Here is a 21,443-nt window from a genome sequence, read left to right on the forward strand (position 1 = left end):
AAAAGCCTAAGAGTGTTAACCATTCCCTACTGTATCCAAAAAAAAAAAAAGTTTGGACTTTGTACTTTATTAATTGTATACACTTAGAAGCTATGGATAATATTTATGAAATAGTAAGCCATTTTCTCTGTTCTCAAAGGCATGTGGACCCCTCTATGCATACAGATGTGGAAGCCTGCACTACACGACTGGAATTTGTTCAAATGTCAGTTCTAAATTTCAAGTTTTAAACTCTATTGCTCCTGGAGTTCAAGGTACAGTACACTCACTGCATACAAATTATTATTTTTTTGTGATTTGGGAGAACTATCTTCCTATCTAGACCTTAATTGCCTTAAGGGTATGTTTTTTTTAAAGCAAACCTTTTCCTTTGCCAACGTTTACAGAAACTGCTGTCAGGTATGGACTAGTCAGTTAAAATACACCGGTGCATATTCATAGACAAATCTTCTGCTCCAATTTGCTCTCAGAAATCCATTTATTTTCCCACTGGGTGCCAATATCTTGGCTCTTGTATATCATAGAAAAGGTAAAGCCAAGTCATCAGTAACAGCCCCCACACATCAAGGACCTTTCTTCCCTTTCTGTCATAATTATGTTAACAACCAGAGAGGGAGGTCAAGCATGGAAAGGTTGGCTTAGCTGTTAGCATAAAAGTACCAGTGGTGCAGCTCAAGCTGAATATGTTTGAGAAAGGAAGGCTGTATTTGTTACAGCAGACAAGGGTACCACTGTGTTAGCATGCTTGAGAAAAGGTATATTTTTATATACTTTTTAAAATGTTGTGTGTTTCAAATACTTTGTAAAAATGGTGACACTCCTATTGTTTTGTGGGAGTCTGATAATTTAGTGCCATGTTAAGACGGGGGTTGAATAATCTACATGTGGCATTTGTTTTATGCGTACTTCAAAAGGTAAAACATTTTCCCTTCCAGACTTAGCTTTCCAATAGCTGCAGGAATGCACAGCCAGGGTTTCTGGATCTGCCTCCCTGCAGCTATTGTAGAGCTAAGCATGGAAAGCTCAATCCATTCGCTGCATTACCCAAAACGGAAAAGGAATGAAATATCCAGCAAAATGAGCCCTCATCTAGTAATAAACAGAGTCCTATAACCACAGCTAACCCATGTAAAGGCAAAAGAAAAACAATAAAGCAATTTGCTTCAGCTGGGGAAAAATAATTTTTTTCCTGGTCCCACAGAAAGCAATCAGATATTCCCTGGATTGACATTCGCTGGTGTTATTACCTAAACATGTTAATATCCAGTTATTTATTGTGCATTTGGATATGCATCTAGCCCTTTTAAAAACAATCTACTGAGCTGACCAGTTCTTAAGGGAGTCTATTCCACATTTTTACAGCTCTTACTGTAAAGAAGCCTTTCCACCTGTGGATGTTAAAGTGGATCACATATACCCAGTGAAGTGAACAGCCTTTAGATGATACACAGAGATTAAACAAATCCTCCTACATACATTTTATTTGTATATCTGCTGCCTTCAGCTTCCTACACTGTTTAAAAAGTGAAGATTGTGTTAGAATTTTTTCTTCCTGTTCCAGCATTGGGTGTGGAGTCTTGGTATACACTGTGTGACAGCTGATTGGAGGAAAGGCACACCCCCCCCCCTCCACATAGGTAGAGGAATGAAGAAACATGCAGAGCTGTATGTGAATAGACCAGCTCTCTGCTTATCTATCTCTATGCACCCACATTGACACAAATTTCCAGCTGCTTTTATCTCCTGTGTTGGAGAACTTGTCAGATGTTATCATGCTGATAACAGAGGAACAGAGCAACAGAAAGTTGCAGCCTTTGGAGGGCTTTGGAGAGAGATACGTAAACACTACAGATATATGTGCCCAGGTCAATCTTCATGAATCAGGTTTACATCCACTTTAATGCCCCATACACACGTGCAGATTATCTGCAGACTTTTGTCTGCAGACTTACCAAAACCATATAATATGAGGTCAAACCTAAACACTTTCAATTTGTATGCAATCCGGCAGGCCCTTGCACTACATAGAAAAGGTAAGTCTGCTGACAAAAGTCTGCAGATAATCTGCACGTGTGTACGGGGCATTAGTCTTTTTCCTACAGACACAAAGAGTGCTCCCTTACCCTTTGTCATGTACTTAAAATTAATAATTCTATGCCAAGTTCACTATATGGACTCCTTATGTATTTATACATGTTGATCATATCACCCCTTAATCTCCTCTTTTTAACTGCTTGCCGACTGCGCACAGTATATTTACTGCGGCAGTCAGCCCCGGCCAGGCAGAGTGACGTAGATCTACGTCGCTAGCCTGTGACCGGCTTTTGAGCCAATAGCGGGCGAGCGCGTGCCCGCTGAGGCGCGCGCCCGCCCCGGCTCGTTCAAAGAGGAGTCCGCGCGTGTGACCGGCGGATCCAATGTCCTCCGGTCACACTACGATCGTCGGTAGAGCGGGAGAAAGGCGGGCGGCTTATGTAAACAAGCCGCCTGTCATTCTCCCCTGTGTAAAAATGGAGATCAGACGGTTCTACTATGTAGAACCGTTGATCTCTGTTTTTACAATAGGAGACATGTCCCATCACAGTTAGAAACACGTCCCTAGGACACACTTAACCCCTCCCTCTCCAATACAGTTAACCCCTTCCCTGCCAGTGTCATTTTTACAGTAACAGTGCATATGTATAGCACTGATTACTGCAGTAATGTCACTGGTACCCCCAAAAGTGTCAAAAATGTCAGTCAAGGGTCCGATCTGTCTGCCGCAATGTCGTAGTCCCGCAAAAAAAATCGCAGATCGCCGCCATTACTCGTTGAAAAAAACCCACCAAAAATGACAAAAATCTTTCCCTTTGTTAGTAAACGCGATAACTTTTGCGCAAACCAATCAAAATACGCTTTTTGCGATTTTTTTTTACCAAACATATGTACCATAAAACAAATTGGCCGAAAATGTTAAAACATTTTGATTTTTACATTTTTTGGGGGGGGGGGAATTTCATATAAAAAAAAGTGAAAAATATTGTTAGTTTTGCAAAATTTACGCTCTTTTTTTGTTTATAGCGCATGATCAAAAAATCGCACAGGTGATCAAATACCACCAAAAGAAAGCTCTGTTTGTGGGAAAAAAAAGGACGTGAAATTTGTTTAGGTACAGCGTCGCACGACCGCGCAATTGTCCGTTAAAGTCACGCAGTAAAAAAACGCATAAAAAAACCCTGGTCAGGAAGGGGGTAAAATCTTCCGGGGCTTAAGTGGTTAAGAGAGAATAAATTCAGTTCCTCTAATCTTTCCACATAGCTGAGCTCCTCCATGCCTATTATCAGTTTGGTTGCCCTTCTCAGCACTTTCTCCAGTTCCCCAATATCCTTTTTGTGAACCGATGCCAAAACCTGAACTGCACATTCCAGATGAGGTCTTACTAATGATTTGTACATGGGGCAAAATGATATCTCTCTCTCTGGAGTCAAAGTCTCTCTTAATACAAGAAAGGATTTTGCTTGCTTTATAAACTGCATGTAGCACGTGGGTGAAGCTGGGAACTCAAGTTAAGAGATTTGTTAACTGGAATTTCTATGAGATAGCAAGCTGGAGGGTGATACAATCTACTGGCATCTACCTAAAAAAAATTGAATGGACTTTGTCTGTAATATTCCCCTATGTTCTAAATGTGATGTAACCTACTGTAAATTTCTTTACAGAATGTACCACCCAGCTGGATCTGGTGATAGTTCTCGATGGCTCTAATAGTGTTTTTCCTTGGCACAGTGTGAATACCTTTTTAATAAAATTGTTAAGCGGAATGGATATTTCTCCTACACAAACTCAAGTAAATATGCTTTATTATATGGGTATAAAAATATGTTAGATATGCATTATGATTGAGAAAAGCTTGGCATGTTTGATAATTGTCCAAGATGTTTAGAAAACATTACACAGTGACAACCGCCATTAAACAAATGGTTACCTGACTTTTTTCTAAACCTCAGGGTCCTTTTACACGGTCAGCTCCATTTTTTTTTTTTTCGTTCAGTCACTTTTTTTTTTTTTAAATGGACAAGGATGTCACTTTTGTAGGGTCCATTCCGTATGTCCATTTTTCATCCCATCCGTTAGCGGATGAAAAACTGACATAATGTATGTCTTTGGGCTAGCGGACATTAGCGGATGACATCCGCTGACATCCGTTTTTGCGTCCGTTCTGTTTTTAAAACAGAAGAAAAATAGGGTTCTCTTGCGTTGCAAAAAACTGAGCTTAACGGAACGGATGCAAAATGGATGTCAGCGGAGCGTCATCCGCTAACGTCCGCTAGCCCATAGACATACATTATGTCCATTTTTCATCCACAAACAGATGGATGAAAAACGGACATGCGGAATGCCCATGTGAAAGGACCCTTAACCACTTAAGCCCCGGAAGATTTTACCCCCTTCCTGACCAGGGCCTATTTTGCGATTCGGCACTGCGTGACTTTAATGGACAATTGCGCGGTCGTACCCAAAACGAATTTGACATCCTTTTTTTTCCCACAAACAGAGCTTTCTTTTGGTGGTATTTGATCACCTGTGCGATTTTTACTTTTTGCGCTATAAACAAAAAAAGAGCGTCAATTTTGCAAAAATAACAATATTTTTCAAATTTTTTTATATGAAATTCCCCAAAAAAAAATTTAAAAATCAAAATTTTTTAACATTTTAGGCCAATTTGTTTTCTGCTACATATGTTTGGTAAAAAAAATCGCAAAAAGCGTATTTTGATTGGTTTGCGCAAAAGTTATTGCGTTTACTAACTAAGGGAATGATTTTTATAATTTTTGTTGTTTTTTTTTAACGCGTAATGGCGGCGATCTGTGATTTTTTTGCGGTACTGCGACATTGCAGCGGACAGATCGGACCCTTGACTGACATTTTTGACACTTTTGGGGGTACCAGTGACATTACTGCAGTAATCAGTGCTATACATATGCACTGTTACTGTAAAATTACACTGGCAGTGATGGGGTTAACTTTTTTTTTGAGAGGGAGGGGTTATGTGTGTCCCTAGGGGCGTGATTCTAACTGTGATTGGCTTTGGCTTGAGGTGTATGAACAGTGATCAACGGTCCTACATAGTAGAACCGTATGATCACCATTCATACACAGGGGAGAATGACAGGCGGCTTGTTTACATTAGCCGCCTGCCTTTCTCCCGCTCTAACGGACGATCGCGAGTGACTGGTGGACATCGGGGGGGTTCGTGACTACGCGGGAGCGGGAGCGCGCCTCCGGCAGCGTGCGCTCACTCCCTAGACCCTCACAGGCTAGCGATGTAGCCCTACGTCGCTCTGCCTGTGAGGGGCTGACTGCCGACGTAAAAAGTCGTGCGGCGGTCGGCAAGTGGTTAAAGTATAACGAAAGGCAAAACTTTCTTTTTTGTTTTGGATACAGTGGAGAAGGAGTAGAACCCCTGTCAGTTTTTATTCCTATCTGTGGCCCCATTAGGGACATTCCCCCTCTCTATTTGTCCTGTTTACCATTGTCATTGAAAGTGAAAGTAAAACAAAATCCCAAATTTTGGGTTGTCCCTAGAAAAGTATACTGAATAAAATGATAAATGCAACACTTTTGTTTTTGCCCCCATTTTTGATGAGCTGAACTCAAAGATCTAAGACTTTTTCTATGTACACAAAAGGCCTATTTCTCTGAAATATTGTTCACAAATCTGGCTAAATCTGTGTTAGTGAGCACTTCTCCTTTGCCGAGATAATCCATCTACCTCACAGGTGTGGCATATCAAGATGCTGATTAGACAGCATGATTATTGCACAGGTGTGCCTTAGGCTGGCCACAATACAAGGCCACTCTAAAATGTGCAGTTTTATCACACAGCACAATGCCACAGCAAGTTTTGAGGGAGCGTGCAATTGGCATGCTGACTGCAGGAATGTCCACCAGAGCTGTTGCCCATGAATTGAATGTTCATTTCCCTACCATAAGCAGTCTCCAAAGGCAGTTCAGAGAATTTGGCAGTACATCCAACCAGCCTCACAACTGCAGACCACGTGTAACCAGAGCAGCCCAGGACCTCCACATCCAGCATCTTCACCTCCAAGATAGTCTGAGACCGGCCACCCGGACAGCTGCTGCAACAATCGGTTTGCATAACCAAAGAATTTCTGCACAAACTGTCAGAAACCATCTCAGGGAAGCTCATCTGCATGCTCATCGTCCTCATGGGGGTCTCCACCTGACTGCAGTTCATTGTCGTAACTGACTTGAGTGGGAAAATGCTCACATAAATGGCATCTGGCACTTTGGAGAGGTGCTCTCTTCATGGGTGAATCCCGGTTTTCAGCTAATGAAAAATGGGGGCAAAAAACAAGTGTTGTATTTATAAGTTTGTTTAGTATAATAAGTGGGGAAATCTTCCAATGGGGACACTAGTTCCGATGACATGGGGTCCCCAAGGAAAATCCCTTAATTTGCAGGGATTTCCTCTTACTTCCTGTTTGGCTATGGGACAGAAAGTGAAAGGAAATCTCCGCAAAGGGACACAGATAGCAAAAAAAAGCTCACAGGAGTATAACCTTCCCTTACTATCCAAAATGAAAAAAAAAAGTTTTGCCCATAGTTCTACTTTAACCCCTTGCAGTCCGCCCCATGCAGATTTGCTGTGGCAGGGCGGCTCAGCTGCACATAATCACGTAGATCTACGTGATTATGTGCACATGGTTTCGGCGGCGCAGCATGCCAGGGCCACAATCCTGCTGTGATTAGACACAGTGAGAGCCAGACCGTGGGCGGAGCAGGCACAATCGCTGCCGGCCTCCCGCAATCTTCACAGAAACTGACAGAAAGCAGGCAGCTCTTCTGTCACACAGGCAGAGATCATGTGTTTCAGCTAAGCTTAAACCTGGATCTCTCAGTGCTTGTCACAGAGTCCCCCCCCCCCCCCCCAGTTGGTAAGCACAAATAGGCATACATTTAACCCTTTGATCACCCCCAGTATTAACCTCTTCCCTGCCAGTGTCATTTATACAGTAGCAGTGCATATTTTTTAGCACTAATTACTGTATTGTCACTGGTCCCCAAAAAGTGTCAAAAATGTCAGTTAGGGGTCCGATCTGTCCACCGCTATGTCGAAGTCCCGCTAAAAATCGCTGATCGCCGCCATTACTAATAAAAACAAACAAAAGAAAAAGGTCCAAAAATCTATCCCGTAGTTTGTATATGCTATAACTTTTGCGCAAACCAATTAAAATACGATTTTTGGGATTTTTTTTACCAAAAATATGTAACAGAATACAAATTGGCCTAAACTGATAAAAAAAATTTGATTTTTTTAAATTATTTTATTAGGAATGTTATATAGCAGAATGTGAAAAATATTGTTTTTTTTTTTTTTTAGAATTGTCGCTCTTTTTTTGTTTATAGCGCAAAATCAAAAAACCGCAGAGGTGATCAAAAACCAAAAGAAAGCTCTATTTGTGGGGAAAAAAAGGACATCAATTGTATTTGGGTACTGAGTCTCAATTTTTAGTTAAAGTAACGCAGCGCCGAATCGCAGAAAATGGCCCGGGCATTAGGAGGGTAAAAAATTCTGGAGCTGAAGTGCTTAAACACTTCAGCTCCAGTATAGTGAAATCCTCCTTGCTGCGCTATTTTATTCTGACAGCGGGACTCCTCTATCAGAATACACCGATCAGCAGTATAAACAAATACCTAGTTTATTTCAGTCTATCTGTGGCCAGCGTTAACTACTTCCCACAAACCAACGTACCTGCACATCGGCTTGCAGAAGTGGTTGTACCAGGATGATGCCTGCAGCTGCAGGCATCAACCCAGTACAGGTTTTAGAGCCAGGGTCAGCTTTCAGGAGATAACAGCCGATGCGGCTCAGCAGCCGCTCGGCCGTTATCCCAGTGAGTGGGAGGGGATGCCTCCCCCCCCACCTCCCGCTGCCTTCCCTGTCTCACCGGGAGACCCGTATTAGGCTTTAATCGGTCTCTGATGTAGTAACCCAGAAGCAACGTCACTTCCGGTTTACTCAGCTGCCAATGGCGCCAAATTAAAAAAACTGTCAGTATTCAAAAATGCTGATTTCGACATTTTGAATACTTTGAAGTCCAGTGGAGGGGTCTGGAGTCTTTTAGACCCCCGATCCCTCCATAAAGAGTACCTGTCACTGCCTATTACGGTCACAAGGGATGATTACATTGCTTGTGACTGCAATAAATGTGATTCGATTTTTTTTTTTAAAGTGTTGAAAATAAAAAATTAAATAAATAGGTAAAAAATGTTTTTAAAGCGCCCCCGTTCCCTTGAGCTCGCGCACAAAAGAAAAAGCATACATAAGTCGCTTCTGCAAATGAAAACCGTGTTCAAATCACATATGTGACGTAGTGCCGCGATCACTAGAGTGAGAGCAATAATTCTAGAAAAAGACTTCCCCTTTAACTCTAAAATGGTAATCGTTAAAAACGTTTAAAGCGTGCCTATGGAGATTTTAAAGTACCGTAGTTTGTCACTATTCCACAAGTGTGCGCAATTTTAAACTGTAACATGTTAGGTATCTATTTACTTGACGTGACATCATCTTTCACAATGCACAAAAAAATTGGGCTAACTTTACTGTTTAGTTTTTTTAAATGCAGTGAAATTAATTTTTTTTTTTTTTAAATTGCATTTAAAAGAGTGCTGCGCAAATACCGCGTGACAGAAAACATTGCAATGACAGCCATTTTATTCTCCAGCTTAAATATATATATATATATATATATATATATATAATGTTTGGGGGTCCTTAGTCATTTTTTAGCCAAAAAAAATACTGATTTTAACTTGTAAATAGCATGTTTTAGAAATAGGCTTGGTCCTTAAGTGGTTAAACTCTTAATTCAATGACTAGAACTTAGAGATATACAGTTTCCTGGCACTGTTAATCTTAATTTGATTTGAAAGAAGAAAATTAATTGTATGGGTATTTCAAGTCTCTTGACATACTATCAGTGAAGTAAAACACAATAAAAAAAGACTGAAAATAGCATTTATTTAAAAAATGACTGTAGGCAAAACATTTTTTTTTTTTTTATTGTGCATAGAGAAAGGTAAAACTAAAAGTATACTAAAAGTATTTGGAACCCTTATCTTGTAAAACAACCCATTCGGTTTAAAAGCGATGAAAAAAATGAACAGCATCTAAAGCTCAAGCCAAGTTCTGGGATCTTTGTCTATTGATAAGGGAATTTTTAAATGAGTGTTTTATTTTTTAGGTCGGCATTGTTCAGTATGGAGAACGTGTAACTCATGAATTCAATTTGAACACACACTCTTCCACAAAGAGTGCACTGGATGCAGCCAAAAAGATAACACAACTAAAAGGCAATATGACGCTCACGGCTCTAGGTATTGAAAAAGCAAGGTATGTGCAGAAAAACAATCTCTTCTTTGTTTTCTGAGAAAGTATATAGAGGATGACTTTATAAAGGTCTAAAGACCAACAATACTTGTTTGTGTCCAACAGTAGCAGGGTAGCTTGAATTTACAGGAACCTGGTGTTGGTAGTAAATTTATTAATCCCATACACTCAAATTACATCTCACTTTAAACAACCCAAGCTGCCTATAAGCCCCGGTCTGCCTCCCCAGGTCCTCCATACCTGCCTGCACTTTCTCTGAATCCAACATCTCCATCTAACCACTGTTCCACCCACTTCATCTGCACCCACTGCATCCAACTAACACACATAACCCACCCTAACATACCAAAATTAAAACCAGTATCATCTTCATTTACATCACTACATCCTACAACCTCATCTGTCTGTGAAGACAGACCTTACCACCCTCCTACCTATCTCGACTTTATATTCTCATACTCCACATAACTCTATCTACCACTCTCAACATATCCTAAATCCACAGTAAATCCACTTTTAAAATCGGAATTAAGTTTGCCACTTTCCTAAAGCAATTAGAGCAAGTAGGTGGTTGTAGCTTTAGTACTGCAGCTTATGTACCCTTGTCAGCTTTGAACATACAGGTCATTGCAGTAATTTCCTCATATACAGGTTTTGCCTATTAAGAGCGCACAATTAGTCTCAGGGTTGTAGCGAGAGAAAAATCTGCAGTGCTGCAATACCAATAACAATAATGCAATATCTTAAGAAAAGATAGCGCAGTGGGTGCCTTATATTTCATTGCAAGTTCTGTGTAGACTACTTGGAAAACCAGTAATCTAACTATAAATGCAGATAATGAGATTTTTGCAAATTAGTATGGAAATTATTTTAATAACAGTAAAGCCTTGTGGCCTTCACTGTCTGTATCTAATACCTTTTATGTTTTAACTCTTATCCTTTCCAAAGTCTCTATGTTGGCCATATTATTGAGTTTCTCTTTACCTCTTTTTGTGGCTGTATGGTTTTCGCTGATGCAGAGGTGACTGCGTCAGTACATTGGGAATTAGGTGCACTGTAGTGATTCTCCCCCATGGGGCTAGCCAATGATGCCCTGTGTCATGCCTCCAGCATAAGAAAATAATTAATGCTATTGAAGTTGTAATACCAATATTGTCCACAAGATGCCACTGTGACAATACAATTGTTGGACAGCACTTTATGGTACTTCCTGTACTCTATTGCTGGATATTAGTTCCACCCCTCTCTGAGAGAATCTCCATTTTAAGATTTACCTCAGGAAGGAGCAGACAGCATCTGAGGTTGCTGTGGGAAGATTCCTGAACCCCCCTTTGAAGCATCGCTGGTATGCTCAGAACTGTCAGTTATATACTCAATGCATATATTGTTTGTGTTTGTACACTGATTGTATGTTTATCTGTTTATTCACAGTTTCACCTCTATTCACAATCCTATTCGCATATCCATTCTGACTTGTAACCTGTTCATGTGACCACTATTCTATTCTATTCTAAAGCCTTAAGTTACAAAAGGACTGGTTATTGCAGGATTAAAGGTTTAGCTGTATGTTGAGCTGCACACGCCTGGGGCATATGTGTAGTGAGAGCAGAACACCCTGTATTCACATCAGAATCTTCAGTCTTCTGGGTTTAGGACCAATGTGAATAATTCAACCTGGAAGACTGGAGGACATCTTCAGGCCATTCGTTTTTATCCACAACTTTTATTTGGGATGTGCGATCCTCACTGATGCAGAGCAGGTGAACAACAAGATATCAGCACGACTCTCTACATCAGTATACTGTAAATGAGGGGAACCATAGTGACACCTCCATTGCTATCTAAAACTGACAGTAAAAGTAAAAAGTTTTTGCTTTCCCACACCCATAGTAACAATGGAAACAGTCTGTGTGCTGTTTGTAAAAATGATACCTCAGGAGATATCGTTTTGGGCTTCTGTGATTGGCTCTATGCTTTTCCTAATAGTGTGCACAAACCTTAAAGTCACATTGAAGGCATCTCCTATGGTTTATTTTTGGTTAGATGCTTTGAAATGCTTAACCATTAGGGCTGGGGAATGTAATCGAAAGATCGATGCATCGCGATTCGACCCTTCGCGATTCTGCATTGATGCGGGCTGCCGGCATAATCGATTATACGAAATGACGTCATCAGCTGCGGCCACGCCCTATCGCGCAAGGGAAAAAAAAAAATCACAAGATCGCAGGATCGGCAGCTGATTGGTGGGTTAGTGGCGGGAGCTTAATAAAAAGGCTCCGCCCCTCCCCTTCTGCCTCTTTGACCCGGGCCGAGGCGCAGCAAGACATCCCCCGCGTGTATCGGCGTCCCACCTGCGGCCTAGAAGCCAGCCAGCCAGCCATCCAAGCCAGAAGCCGCCAGTCCAGTGAGTCCACACACAGGAGCGAGGAGCCCCAAGTGCGTCCCCATCGCAGCCAGCCAGCGCCGCCAGCCTCACCTCACCTCACCGTAGCCGACAGGCCCTGGAGGCCCAGCCGCCACGCCACTGCCAGTGACTAAAGGTAAAAGTGTATCTAGACAACTGAAGGCAAGCCAGGCAGCCACGGTACAGGAAAGGACATCCTTGAAAGATTAAATCAATCATACATTGAAGCGTAAAACCTTGATTAAATCTTTACTGGATCACAAATACACACAAACCTGACCTAACCTATATGCCTTGAGTTGTACCAGTGTGGCAATGCCAAACCTTTCTTCAGTTCTCATGATTCTGATGCAGACAATCGTGTTGTGTGTTTTTTTGTGATCCCATGAAGATTTACTCAAGGTTTAAGCTTTAGTTGATGATTTACTCTGTCAAGGGTTTTCCTTCCTCTAATGGTGGCTTTGGCTTGGCTTCAGTTGGGTTTAATCGTGGTAGAGACAGAGACTGTCTGCAGGACAGGTAACGTTTTCTGTAAAGTAAGTGACATAAAAGTGACATAAGTGAATTGATAAGCTTAAAGCTTATATTTGTAACTCCCCTCTAGCAGCCAATCCATCAACTCACTTGAGTTGACTGGTAGTTGCAGAGGGAAACAAACATCACGGTGAACATGGAAGTTATGCAGCAGTGCACTATTGCCAGGTTCACCCTTGATGTTTGCTACTAGTCAGGAAGTGCTCTGTTTTGTGGAGGACAGGTTATGGCACACCTGGAATTTATTGCAATGCATATTCACATAAAAGGATTTATATATAATGTTTTCTGGGAATTTATGATGACCATTTTCACAAGAATATTAGCTTGGCTGGCTGGCTGGCTTCTTCTATCTTGGCTTGCCTTAAAGTACAACTATAGGCCAAACTTTATCCAAAATCCAAAAAGTTTGGCCTTTAGTTGTACTTTAAATGGTGGTAGGCCTGGCTTATATTAATATTTTCTTTTATGAAGCAGTAAACTGCACTACTACAGTTTTTTACTCATTTTACTGTTACTTCTAGTAAAATACTAGTGTTGTTGTCTGTCTCTGCTATGCTGTTTGCATTTTCAGACCTTCCTATATGTTTGCAGTGCAAGTGCACTAAAGTATGCAGGGCTTGCAGGCCATGACAGGGTCCAGGAAAGTGTCCTTTGAAGCAAATGAAAATAAAAAGGATTCTTTTATTTGTGACTGCTTAATTGTTTGTTTTTTTTTATAAAGTTTTGAAAACCATTGGGCAGTGGGCTGGGCATGGGCATTGGGCAGTAATCGTGATGCATCGCAGAATCGAATCGTTTCGAATCGCGACCCTAATAATCGTAATCGCATCGAATCGTGAGGTAAGTGAAGATGCACAGCCCTATTAACCATGCATACAGGGTAGCAGAGTCTGCATGATTTCCTATAATGAAGACCGATCTGGTGATGATAATAAAAGGAGACCCTCCCACTTAGCTGACTATTTTTAGTGCTGGCGAGATCTACATCAGTATCTCCAGAACAGAGGCAGATTCTTCAATCTTCAACCTTTTTTTTTTTAATCTTTGCAATGCAAGTAGGGCACCTCTATATTTTTTCTTAAAGAGGAATTAAACTCTGCCTAACCCCCAATAAAAATAATAATCCCTAACCCTTGTGGCTGACTTAAAATAATTTTAAAAAATTACTAGACCAAGGAGTCCAGTGTGGTCTTGCTTGACATTCTCCTTTCACCCCTCTTTTCCAGTACCACTGATAGTATTTGCCAGGTCTACATGGCCTGGCAGAGACTCCTCAGCATGTGTTCCCATGCATGACATCTCATAAACAGTTTCTGGATTGGCTATATCACTCATCCCAGGAGGCAGTTTTCAGAATGTCGCTCATGCATACATGTCAAAGGATTCCTTGGCATGCCTGCGCATCAGGGGTAGGGGGACGTGATGTCAATCTGGCCTAGGTTGGGATTTGGCAAGTAAGATAAAAAAAAACAAGCAAATTAAAAAAAAAGTATTTTTACTTTTTAAATAAATTTTTTTTGCTAAGAGGGAGGGGGAGGAGGCAGGAGAGAGGACCTTGTGAAAAATATTTCCGCTTTAAGATAACTAAAGTTTCAATATAAGTAACGTGTCTGAAACCCTATGATGCTAAGGATTCATTCTCTTGGCAGCATTTCAATACTAATAAAAACGATGACTTTGTTCTCCTTGTTAAGTAAATGCAGTTTAACTATTTCTAAGCATGAAAATTTGACTTCTTTGAAGGCATAGAGAAAAATATTTTACAGCAGATGCGGCTCTACATCCACTGGTTTTGATGTAAAACCAAATTCTACACAAAAAATCATTGCGATAAAATAACAACTTACCAAGAACACTGGACAGATTTATCAAGGCATCAAATAAATAGTGCTAATCCCTCTTGCAATTGGCTGGGTATAGATTTTGACAGATTGGATCCCAGTTTGGGTCTTGCAATGGTGACTGGTCAGACAGAACAGGAAGAGAGGGGAAATGATCCTAGTAACTCTACTCAACGCTATAAATCTAATTTCTTAGCTGAGTAAGGAAGATTTGAGTACGGTCTGTAGCCCTATAGGTAGGTTGCCTTTTACTTCCTGTCATGGTGAAGGGCTTCAGACAGAAGAGGAAAAGAGAAATCCCCTGGATATACAGACAGCATTTACAACCTCACAGAAGTTCTAGCCCTTCTTACCTCTGTTCATAGTAAAAAAAGTATTAGCTGGAGTTGGGGATTCTAAGAAGAACTTAAGTCCCCCCCCATCCCCTGCCTTGGGTTTTCTTGTCAATACTCCCTGGACCCCATTTTGCAAAACAATTTTAGGGGTTGTTCATACCAGCCTCTGTGTGACAATGCAACAACTGGTATATGATGTAAAAAAATAAGTAAACTATGGCACAAAGGGGAGGGGGAAGGACTTATTTATTGGGGGAAAATAATAAAAAGCAACAACAATGTGCTGGGAGACAGTATCAGAAAATCACTAAGATTCAGACTGCAGCTGTCCCAAGAAAGGATTGTAAACCTTAGGATCTGTGTATACAAGAAGGAGTGGGAAGCGCCGCCATCTAAGTGCAATTAGTTTAAAATCAATTGAAGCCAGAGATAAAAACATGTATCCTGGTGTCATGGTTTGACAAAGGGACAGTCCTTGTTGTCCAGAAATTTACAGCCATGCCTCCACGCCACCCATGTCCTCCTCTTGGAACTTGCGAGTCTTGGAGCACTGCCACCTCGCCGCTTTAGCCCATGTTTATTCCTGGACATCAGCTCTACCATCCTAGCCTGCTGACAGGACTACCATCCCTGCACCGCACTCAGCTGGCCAATTGGCACAGACTCCTGATGCCACTGCCATGTGGCTGGTCAGTCGCCATTCTCAGAGTCTCTATCAGCAGAGAACCACAGCCTGCCTCCATCCCCTCAGTACATCCCTTCAGCTGATCTCTACAGTCTCCTGCTGTCTCCATCTTGCGGCTAAACTGTAGCCATTCACAGCACCTTCCCAGCCAAAAGGATGTCCTCTTCCAGTGGCTACAACAGCCTGATCATGGAGACCCAGCTGTGACCCTGCCAAGCTCTGCATAGTTTCCGCCAGGATACATGTTTTTACAATTCCATCAAATGTGAGTGCTACCTTCTATTTTATCTCTGGCTTCAACTGTTTTTAGACCAATTGCACATAGATGGCGGCACTTACCACTCCTCTTTGTATACAATGGTGTATGGGGGGTGTAATGGATCAACCGGCACATCGACTGGGTACCTCCGTTAACGCTCCTAGTGCTTCCTGAGGGCTCCAAGCACTTCACCAGACACCATAACCACCTCAGACCCCGCAAACCGCTGCAGCTTGGTTGGGGTCTCACCACCTCCTACCCACCCTGGACCTATGGCAAGGCTCCTGGTTCCAGTGGGTGAACCTCTCTTTCCCCAGAGAGTGAAGCAGGAACAAGCTCTTACAAGAGCTTAGTGATTATCCAAGGGAGTACAAAGAGCATAGCAATCCCTTGTAGCAGGTTCCCCCAAACATGAGTCGAGACTTTATGAAGGGGTAAAAAAAGACTGTTTATTCAAACACATGCACAAAGAGATATACACTGTGGGACTATCCCTCCTCCCCCTTAGCAGCCAATAAACACACACATCTACATTCCATAATAAGTTTATCTTAAGGCAGACAGAAACAATAGAACAAAGGAATACAGGTACTTACCAATAACAAACCCCACCCCATCTCACTATCTAGCAATCTGAAAAGTCAAACCATTCATCTTCCTACATTTCCTGAGAGATATTGCTGACAGATATTACTGTCTCATCTGAAGCAATCCAAACCATTAATTATCTGTCTTTCTCTCCCAGTGATTGTGAACACCGTCGCAGCGGGTTTAGGGAAATAACTGCGGTGCTGATGTGCCAATCACAATGCATCACATGGCTCCATGTTTTTCTTAAAATTACCTTTATTAATTTAACAGTGACATTTCATTAGGCTCTATTGGCCACTGCACCTCGCACTGTGCTTCACTGTATGGCCTACTGTCTTTTTTTTCAGTGGACTCCACTCACACCCCACAATCCTGGGCACATAGGAGACAAGGCATTTTGCCTTTTCTTGCAGTGGGACTGCACTGGAATAACCAACCAACGTGGTCTCACCACACTTGGTGTGGATATACCCTTAAACATTCCCAGGATACATACTTTCCCAATCCCAGTATCTTCACATGACAAGTCAGAGTCCCTCTTCATTCTCTCCAGTAAATAGAGGTTGTCACTCCTTTCCCCTTCATAAAACAATAATATGTATGCGTGTGGATCCATGCAGCCTTTCACTGTGAGCCCAGGCTGCATTATGACACATCCCCAGGGAGACAACTGAGCTCAAAGCAAGTGGGTTGAATATTGCTGTGTGTCATTCAGTCTGGAAGAGGACCCATGCTGGGTGATGGAGCAGGACAGTGCTGCATTGTGGAGAGGGTGAGGTGCGCATTCCTAACTCCTAAAGAATAAGTAAATGGAGTTATACTTTAAGAAATCCTAAATTCTACAGTACCGAGAATGTAGAATATGGTTGTTGAACAATAACTCTTTTCATTTAGGAGCTTGGCCCAAAAAACTAAAAAAAGTACTTGGCACCACTTTGCGAATTCAGTGTGAATACTGTTCCTAATCACTCTAACTACACTGAAGGTCATATATCTACTTGAACTTCATTTTTTAGATAGACACTAAAAAGACTAAAGCTAAAAGAGGCACAAAGTAAACTAAATATAGCATAGTGGATATTTTAACGACTCAGAGCACATAGCCGAATATGGAAACTTAACAGTTCCTGCTGAGTTATGATGTGTGCTATATAGCTTGTCATCCTGGAATGCTAAGACAACTAATTGAATTTAACTTAGGCTTCACAGAATGACTGATTCCAGACAGATGCATGGCGTAATTTAACTTCTTAAACAATATACAATATCTCATTCCTATAGTCACCTCCTACTGGAAACATTGAGACATGTCACATGATGGTAAAGAGACAGTAACTCATCGACAGAAATGCATTTTTGCTTTTGAAGGGGTGGCATTCGCTTATAATCCTTGATAAGACAGAAGCATTAATAGGCTTGCCTTATACAGTATAGAAACTAGAATGTATTTTCAGTGGGCATTCATCTAGAAGTTTACTAATAGAGATGTACCGAACTGTTCGCCGGCGGACAGTTCCCGGCGAACTTAGCATGTTCGCGTTCGCCGCTGCGGGCGAACATATGCGATGTTCGGTCCGCCCCCTATAATACATCATTGAGGCAAACTTTGACCCTGAACTTCACAGTCAGCAGGCACATTTCCAGCCAATCAGCATACCTCCCTCCCACACCCTCCCACCTCCTATAAATAAGCAAGGGCAGCATCCATCTTAGATCATTCTGAAGCAGTGTGTTAGTGAGAGCAGGGAGAGTGCTGCTGCTGCTGCTGTTAATAGCTAGGGACAGTTGTTAGTCAGTGTTCCTGGTCTTGCTAGTCCGTGTTCTTGGTCCACTACTGCTGTAAGGACAGCATCCTGACAGCACCCCAAAAAGCCCTTCTAAGGGCTGGTATTTGTGTAATTTTTATATATATATATATATATATATATATATATATATATATATATATATATATATCTAGTGTCCCCAAAAGCCCTTTTAAGGGCTGGTAATTGAGTATTTATATATATATATATATATATATATATACAAAAAAAAAAAAAAAAGTTTTAAGAGAATTTTTTAACTCATTTCATTGTGTAGCATTTTAATCTTTGTTGTGTGTTATTTAATGATGTAATTCATTTAATGTTATTAATTGATTTTATGTATTTTTGTGCTTTTTTGAGACCTCCTTGTACTTGGGGTGTTCCACATTTGGAGCACCGATAGATGGCGCTGTCCTTCCTCGGGTCGCAGCTTGATACATTGGATTTCTATATACCTGTTCGGTATATGGAGTAGTGCCTCTTTTTGGTTGATTCCATATATAGGGCATTACTTATATGAAGGATGGTGGAGACATTGCAGTGTGAGATTTCTTGGAGGGATTCTTTTCCTTCTTTTCCTCATTATGTTGTTCTCTCTTTCCTTCCTTTTCCGGTCAGAGTGGTGGTTCCGGTCGTGTGGAGCGCATACCTCACTTCCGGCCACTCAGTTCCGGTGGGCGGTTCTCTCCTCCGCTATAGAAGGCATTGGCGCACCCTGTAGCCACACCCCATGACGACGTCCAATCGGACGAAACGTGCGTCGGGTGGCGTGCTGGGTGGCGCGTGCCGCGATCTTTGGAGGAGACAGGACGGCCATCGGTTTGGTGGTCCAAGGTTGGGACGCCCTAAGGACATCTGGGAGGTCTCTGTGCCTATGCAATACATGCAAGATGTATTACTTTTTTGTGAGTACCATACATTTAATTAAGAATAAAGCCTTTCAAAGCGGTCTGCGCTATGTGATGTCCCTTTTTTCTCTGCATATTATACCATACCGTGAGCATATCAGGACTACATTGGAGAAGCCTTCATTCATTACCGGTTATGCGCACTTTTTGATCTCTGTTATGGAGATCAACTACTTTTGGTAAGAAGTACTGGTGTTGGAGTGCTTTCTGGTGGTGGTTTTCTGCTTGAGAATTACTTCTAAATGTGGAGACGGACACACATGGACTGCTTTTTTATTGCTTTTTTACATCTTCAAGTGGGACTGTCATCTTAAAGGGTTTTAGCGCCACAGTTTTGTTTTTATATATATATATATATATCTATTGTACACTGCAGTTGCCTGCCCGCTGTGTGTGAGAGGCCACAGACCCACCACAGACTGTACTGTGTGCACACCACACTCATTTCGGGTGGCACAGGCACAGTACCTTGCATTTTAAAAAATATTTTTTTTTCCTCTGTCATAATTGCAGTGAGTGCTGTGTCAGGTCCACAGAGTGCACTGTACCCACTGCAGTGCACTGCCCACCACTGATATATATACGGTGGCACAGCATCTTGTTGCAAATTGAAAAAAAAAATATATTTTTTATTATTGCAGTTGCCTGGGCTGCCAGTAACTGTCAGGTCCACAGAGTGTACTGTGCCCACTGTAGTGCCACTGCATGCCCACCCACCACTGATATATATACGGTGGCACAGCAGCTTGCAAATTAAAAATATATATATTTTTTTTATAATTGCAGTTGCCTGGGTGCCAGTGACTGTCAGGTCCACAGAGTGTACTGTGCCCACTGCAGTGCCACTGCCCACCCACCACTGATATATACGGTGGCAGGCATGACTTTTTTTGGATTAGTGTCTGGGGGGTCTAAAAAGCATACCTGTGAAGTTTCAGCTCTGTAGCATGTCCAGAACCAGAAAAAAAAGATCATATAGGTGTAAAAGGGGTTCCCACCATCCCTTCTCTACTGAAAAATGATCTTATTTTCTGGTTCTGGACATGCTACAGAGCTGAAACTTCACAGGTACACTCTTCACAGGTACACTTTTTAGACCCCCTAGACACTAAATCACACAAAAAAGTTCTTAAAAATTGTCATTTTTGATAGAGAGCCAATTATTGGAAAAATTAAAAAAAAAAAAAAACTTAAAAAAAAAATTTCTTTGTATTTATTGTCTGGGGGTCTAAAAAGCGTACCTGTGAAGTTTCAGCTCTGTAGCATGTCCAGAACCAGAAAAAAAGATCATATAGGTGTAAAAGGGGATCCCACCATCCCTGCTCTACTGAAAAATGATCTGATCTTTTTTTCTGATTCTGGACATGCTACAGAGCTGAAACTTCACAGGTACACTTTTTAGACCCCCCAGATGCTAAATCCAAAGATTAAACATTTATTATTTTTTTTTTTTTTTTATTTTTCCAATCATTGGCTCTCTATCAAAAAGGACAATTTTTAATAACTTTTTTTTTTGTGATTTAGTGTCTGGGGGGGTCTAAAAAGTGTACCTGTGAAGTTTCAGCTCTGTAGCATGTCCAGAACCAGAAAAAAAATAGAATTAGGGTTAGGGCTAGGGTTAGGGTTAGGGTTAGGGCTAGGGTTAGGGTCAGGGCTAAGGTTAGGGTTATTTTTAGTGCTTAGGGTTAGAGGGTTAGAGTTAGAGGGGTAGGGGTAGGGCTACTAACTCTAACCCTAAGTATCTCACCGTAATCCTAACCCTAGCCCCTAACACTAAACCTAACCCTAACCCTCTAACCATAACCCTAACCCTCTAACCTTAACCCTAACCCTCTAAGCCTAGCCATAAAAATAACCCTAACCCTAGCCCTAACCCTAACCCTAACCCTAACCCTAGCCCTAACCCTAGCCCTAAGCCTAACCCTAGCCCTAACCCTAATTCGTATTTTTTTCTGGTTCCGGACATGCTACAGAGCTGAAACTTCACAGGTACACTTTTTAGACCCATAGATGCTAAATCCAAAGACATTTTTTATTTTTATTTTTTTTTAATTTTTCCAATAATTGGCTCTCTAACAAAAAATTACAATTTTTAAGAACTTTTTTTTGTGTGATTCAGTGTCTGGGGGTCTAAAAAGTGTACCTGTGAAGTTTCAGCTCTGTAGCATGTCCAGAACCAGAAAAAAAAATTAGAATTAGGGTTAGGGCTAGGGTTAGGGTTATTTTTAGTGCTTAGGGTTAGACGGTTAGGTTTAGAGGCGTAGGGGTAGGGTTACTAACTCTAACCCTAAGTATCTCACCGTAACCCTAACCCTAGCCCCTAACACTAAACCTAACCCTAACCCTTAAAGCCCAGTTCCTGTCCCATTTTGGTCGGTTCTGGTCTGTTTGCGGTTGTTTGCGGTGCGTTAAACGGGGAGTTTGGTCTGTCACTGTGAAGCGGGCGTAACCCTTACACTACCTGATCGATACAACATCATACCTGATCGTATACACACACTGGATGTTTTAAAGCACGTTATTCCAAACAATTTAGGAATGTTAGGTGATTTATGCCCTTTATGGAATAAAACCCGACTCTGCGTCAACTACGTAATTTTCCATGGGAGTTTTGCCATGGATCCCCCTCCGGCATGCCACAGTCCAGGTGTTTGTCCCCTTGAAACAACTTTTCCATTACT

The 21,443-nt window shown here is 41.5% G+C and overlaps 1 protein-coding gene across 1 annotated transcript in view; it reads left to right on the plus strand.

The window, feature by feature from the left end:
* Positions 1-21,443, plus strand: part of ITGA1 (integrin subunit alpha 1) — a 229,476-nt gene that overhangs the window by 77,098 nt on the left and 130,935 nt on the right. Inside the window, exons 5-7 of the mRNA XM_082258819.1 lie at positions 140-254; positions 3,699-3,826; positions 9,249-9,397. Coding sequence (XP_082114945.1) covers positions 140-254; positions 3,699-3,826; positions 9,249-9,397 — 392 coding nt within the window. The remainder of the gene's footprint in view (positions 1-139; positions 255-3,698; positions 3,827-9,248; positions 9,398-21,443) is intronic.

The sequence above is a fragment of the Pelophylax lessonae genome (assembly GCF_965119305.1).
Source record: "Pelophylax lessonae genome assembly, chromosome: 1".
Classification (NCBI taxonomy): domain Eukaryota; kingdom Metazoa; phylum Chordata; class Amphibia; order Anura; family Ranidae; genus Pelophylax; species Pelophylax lessonae.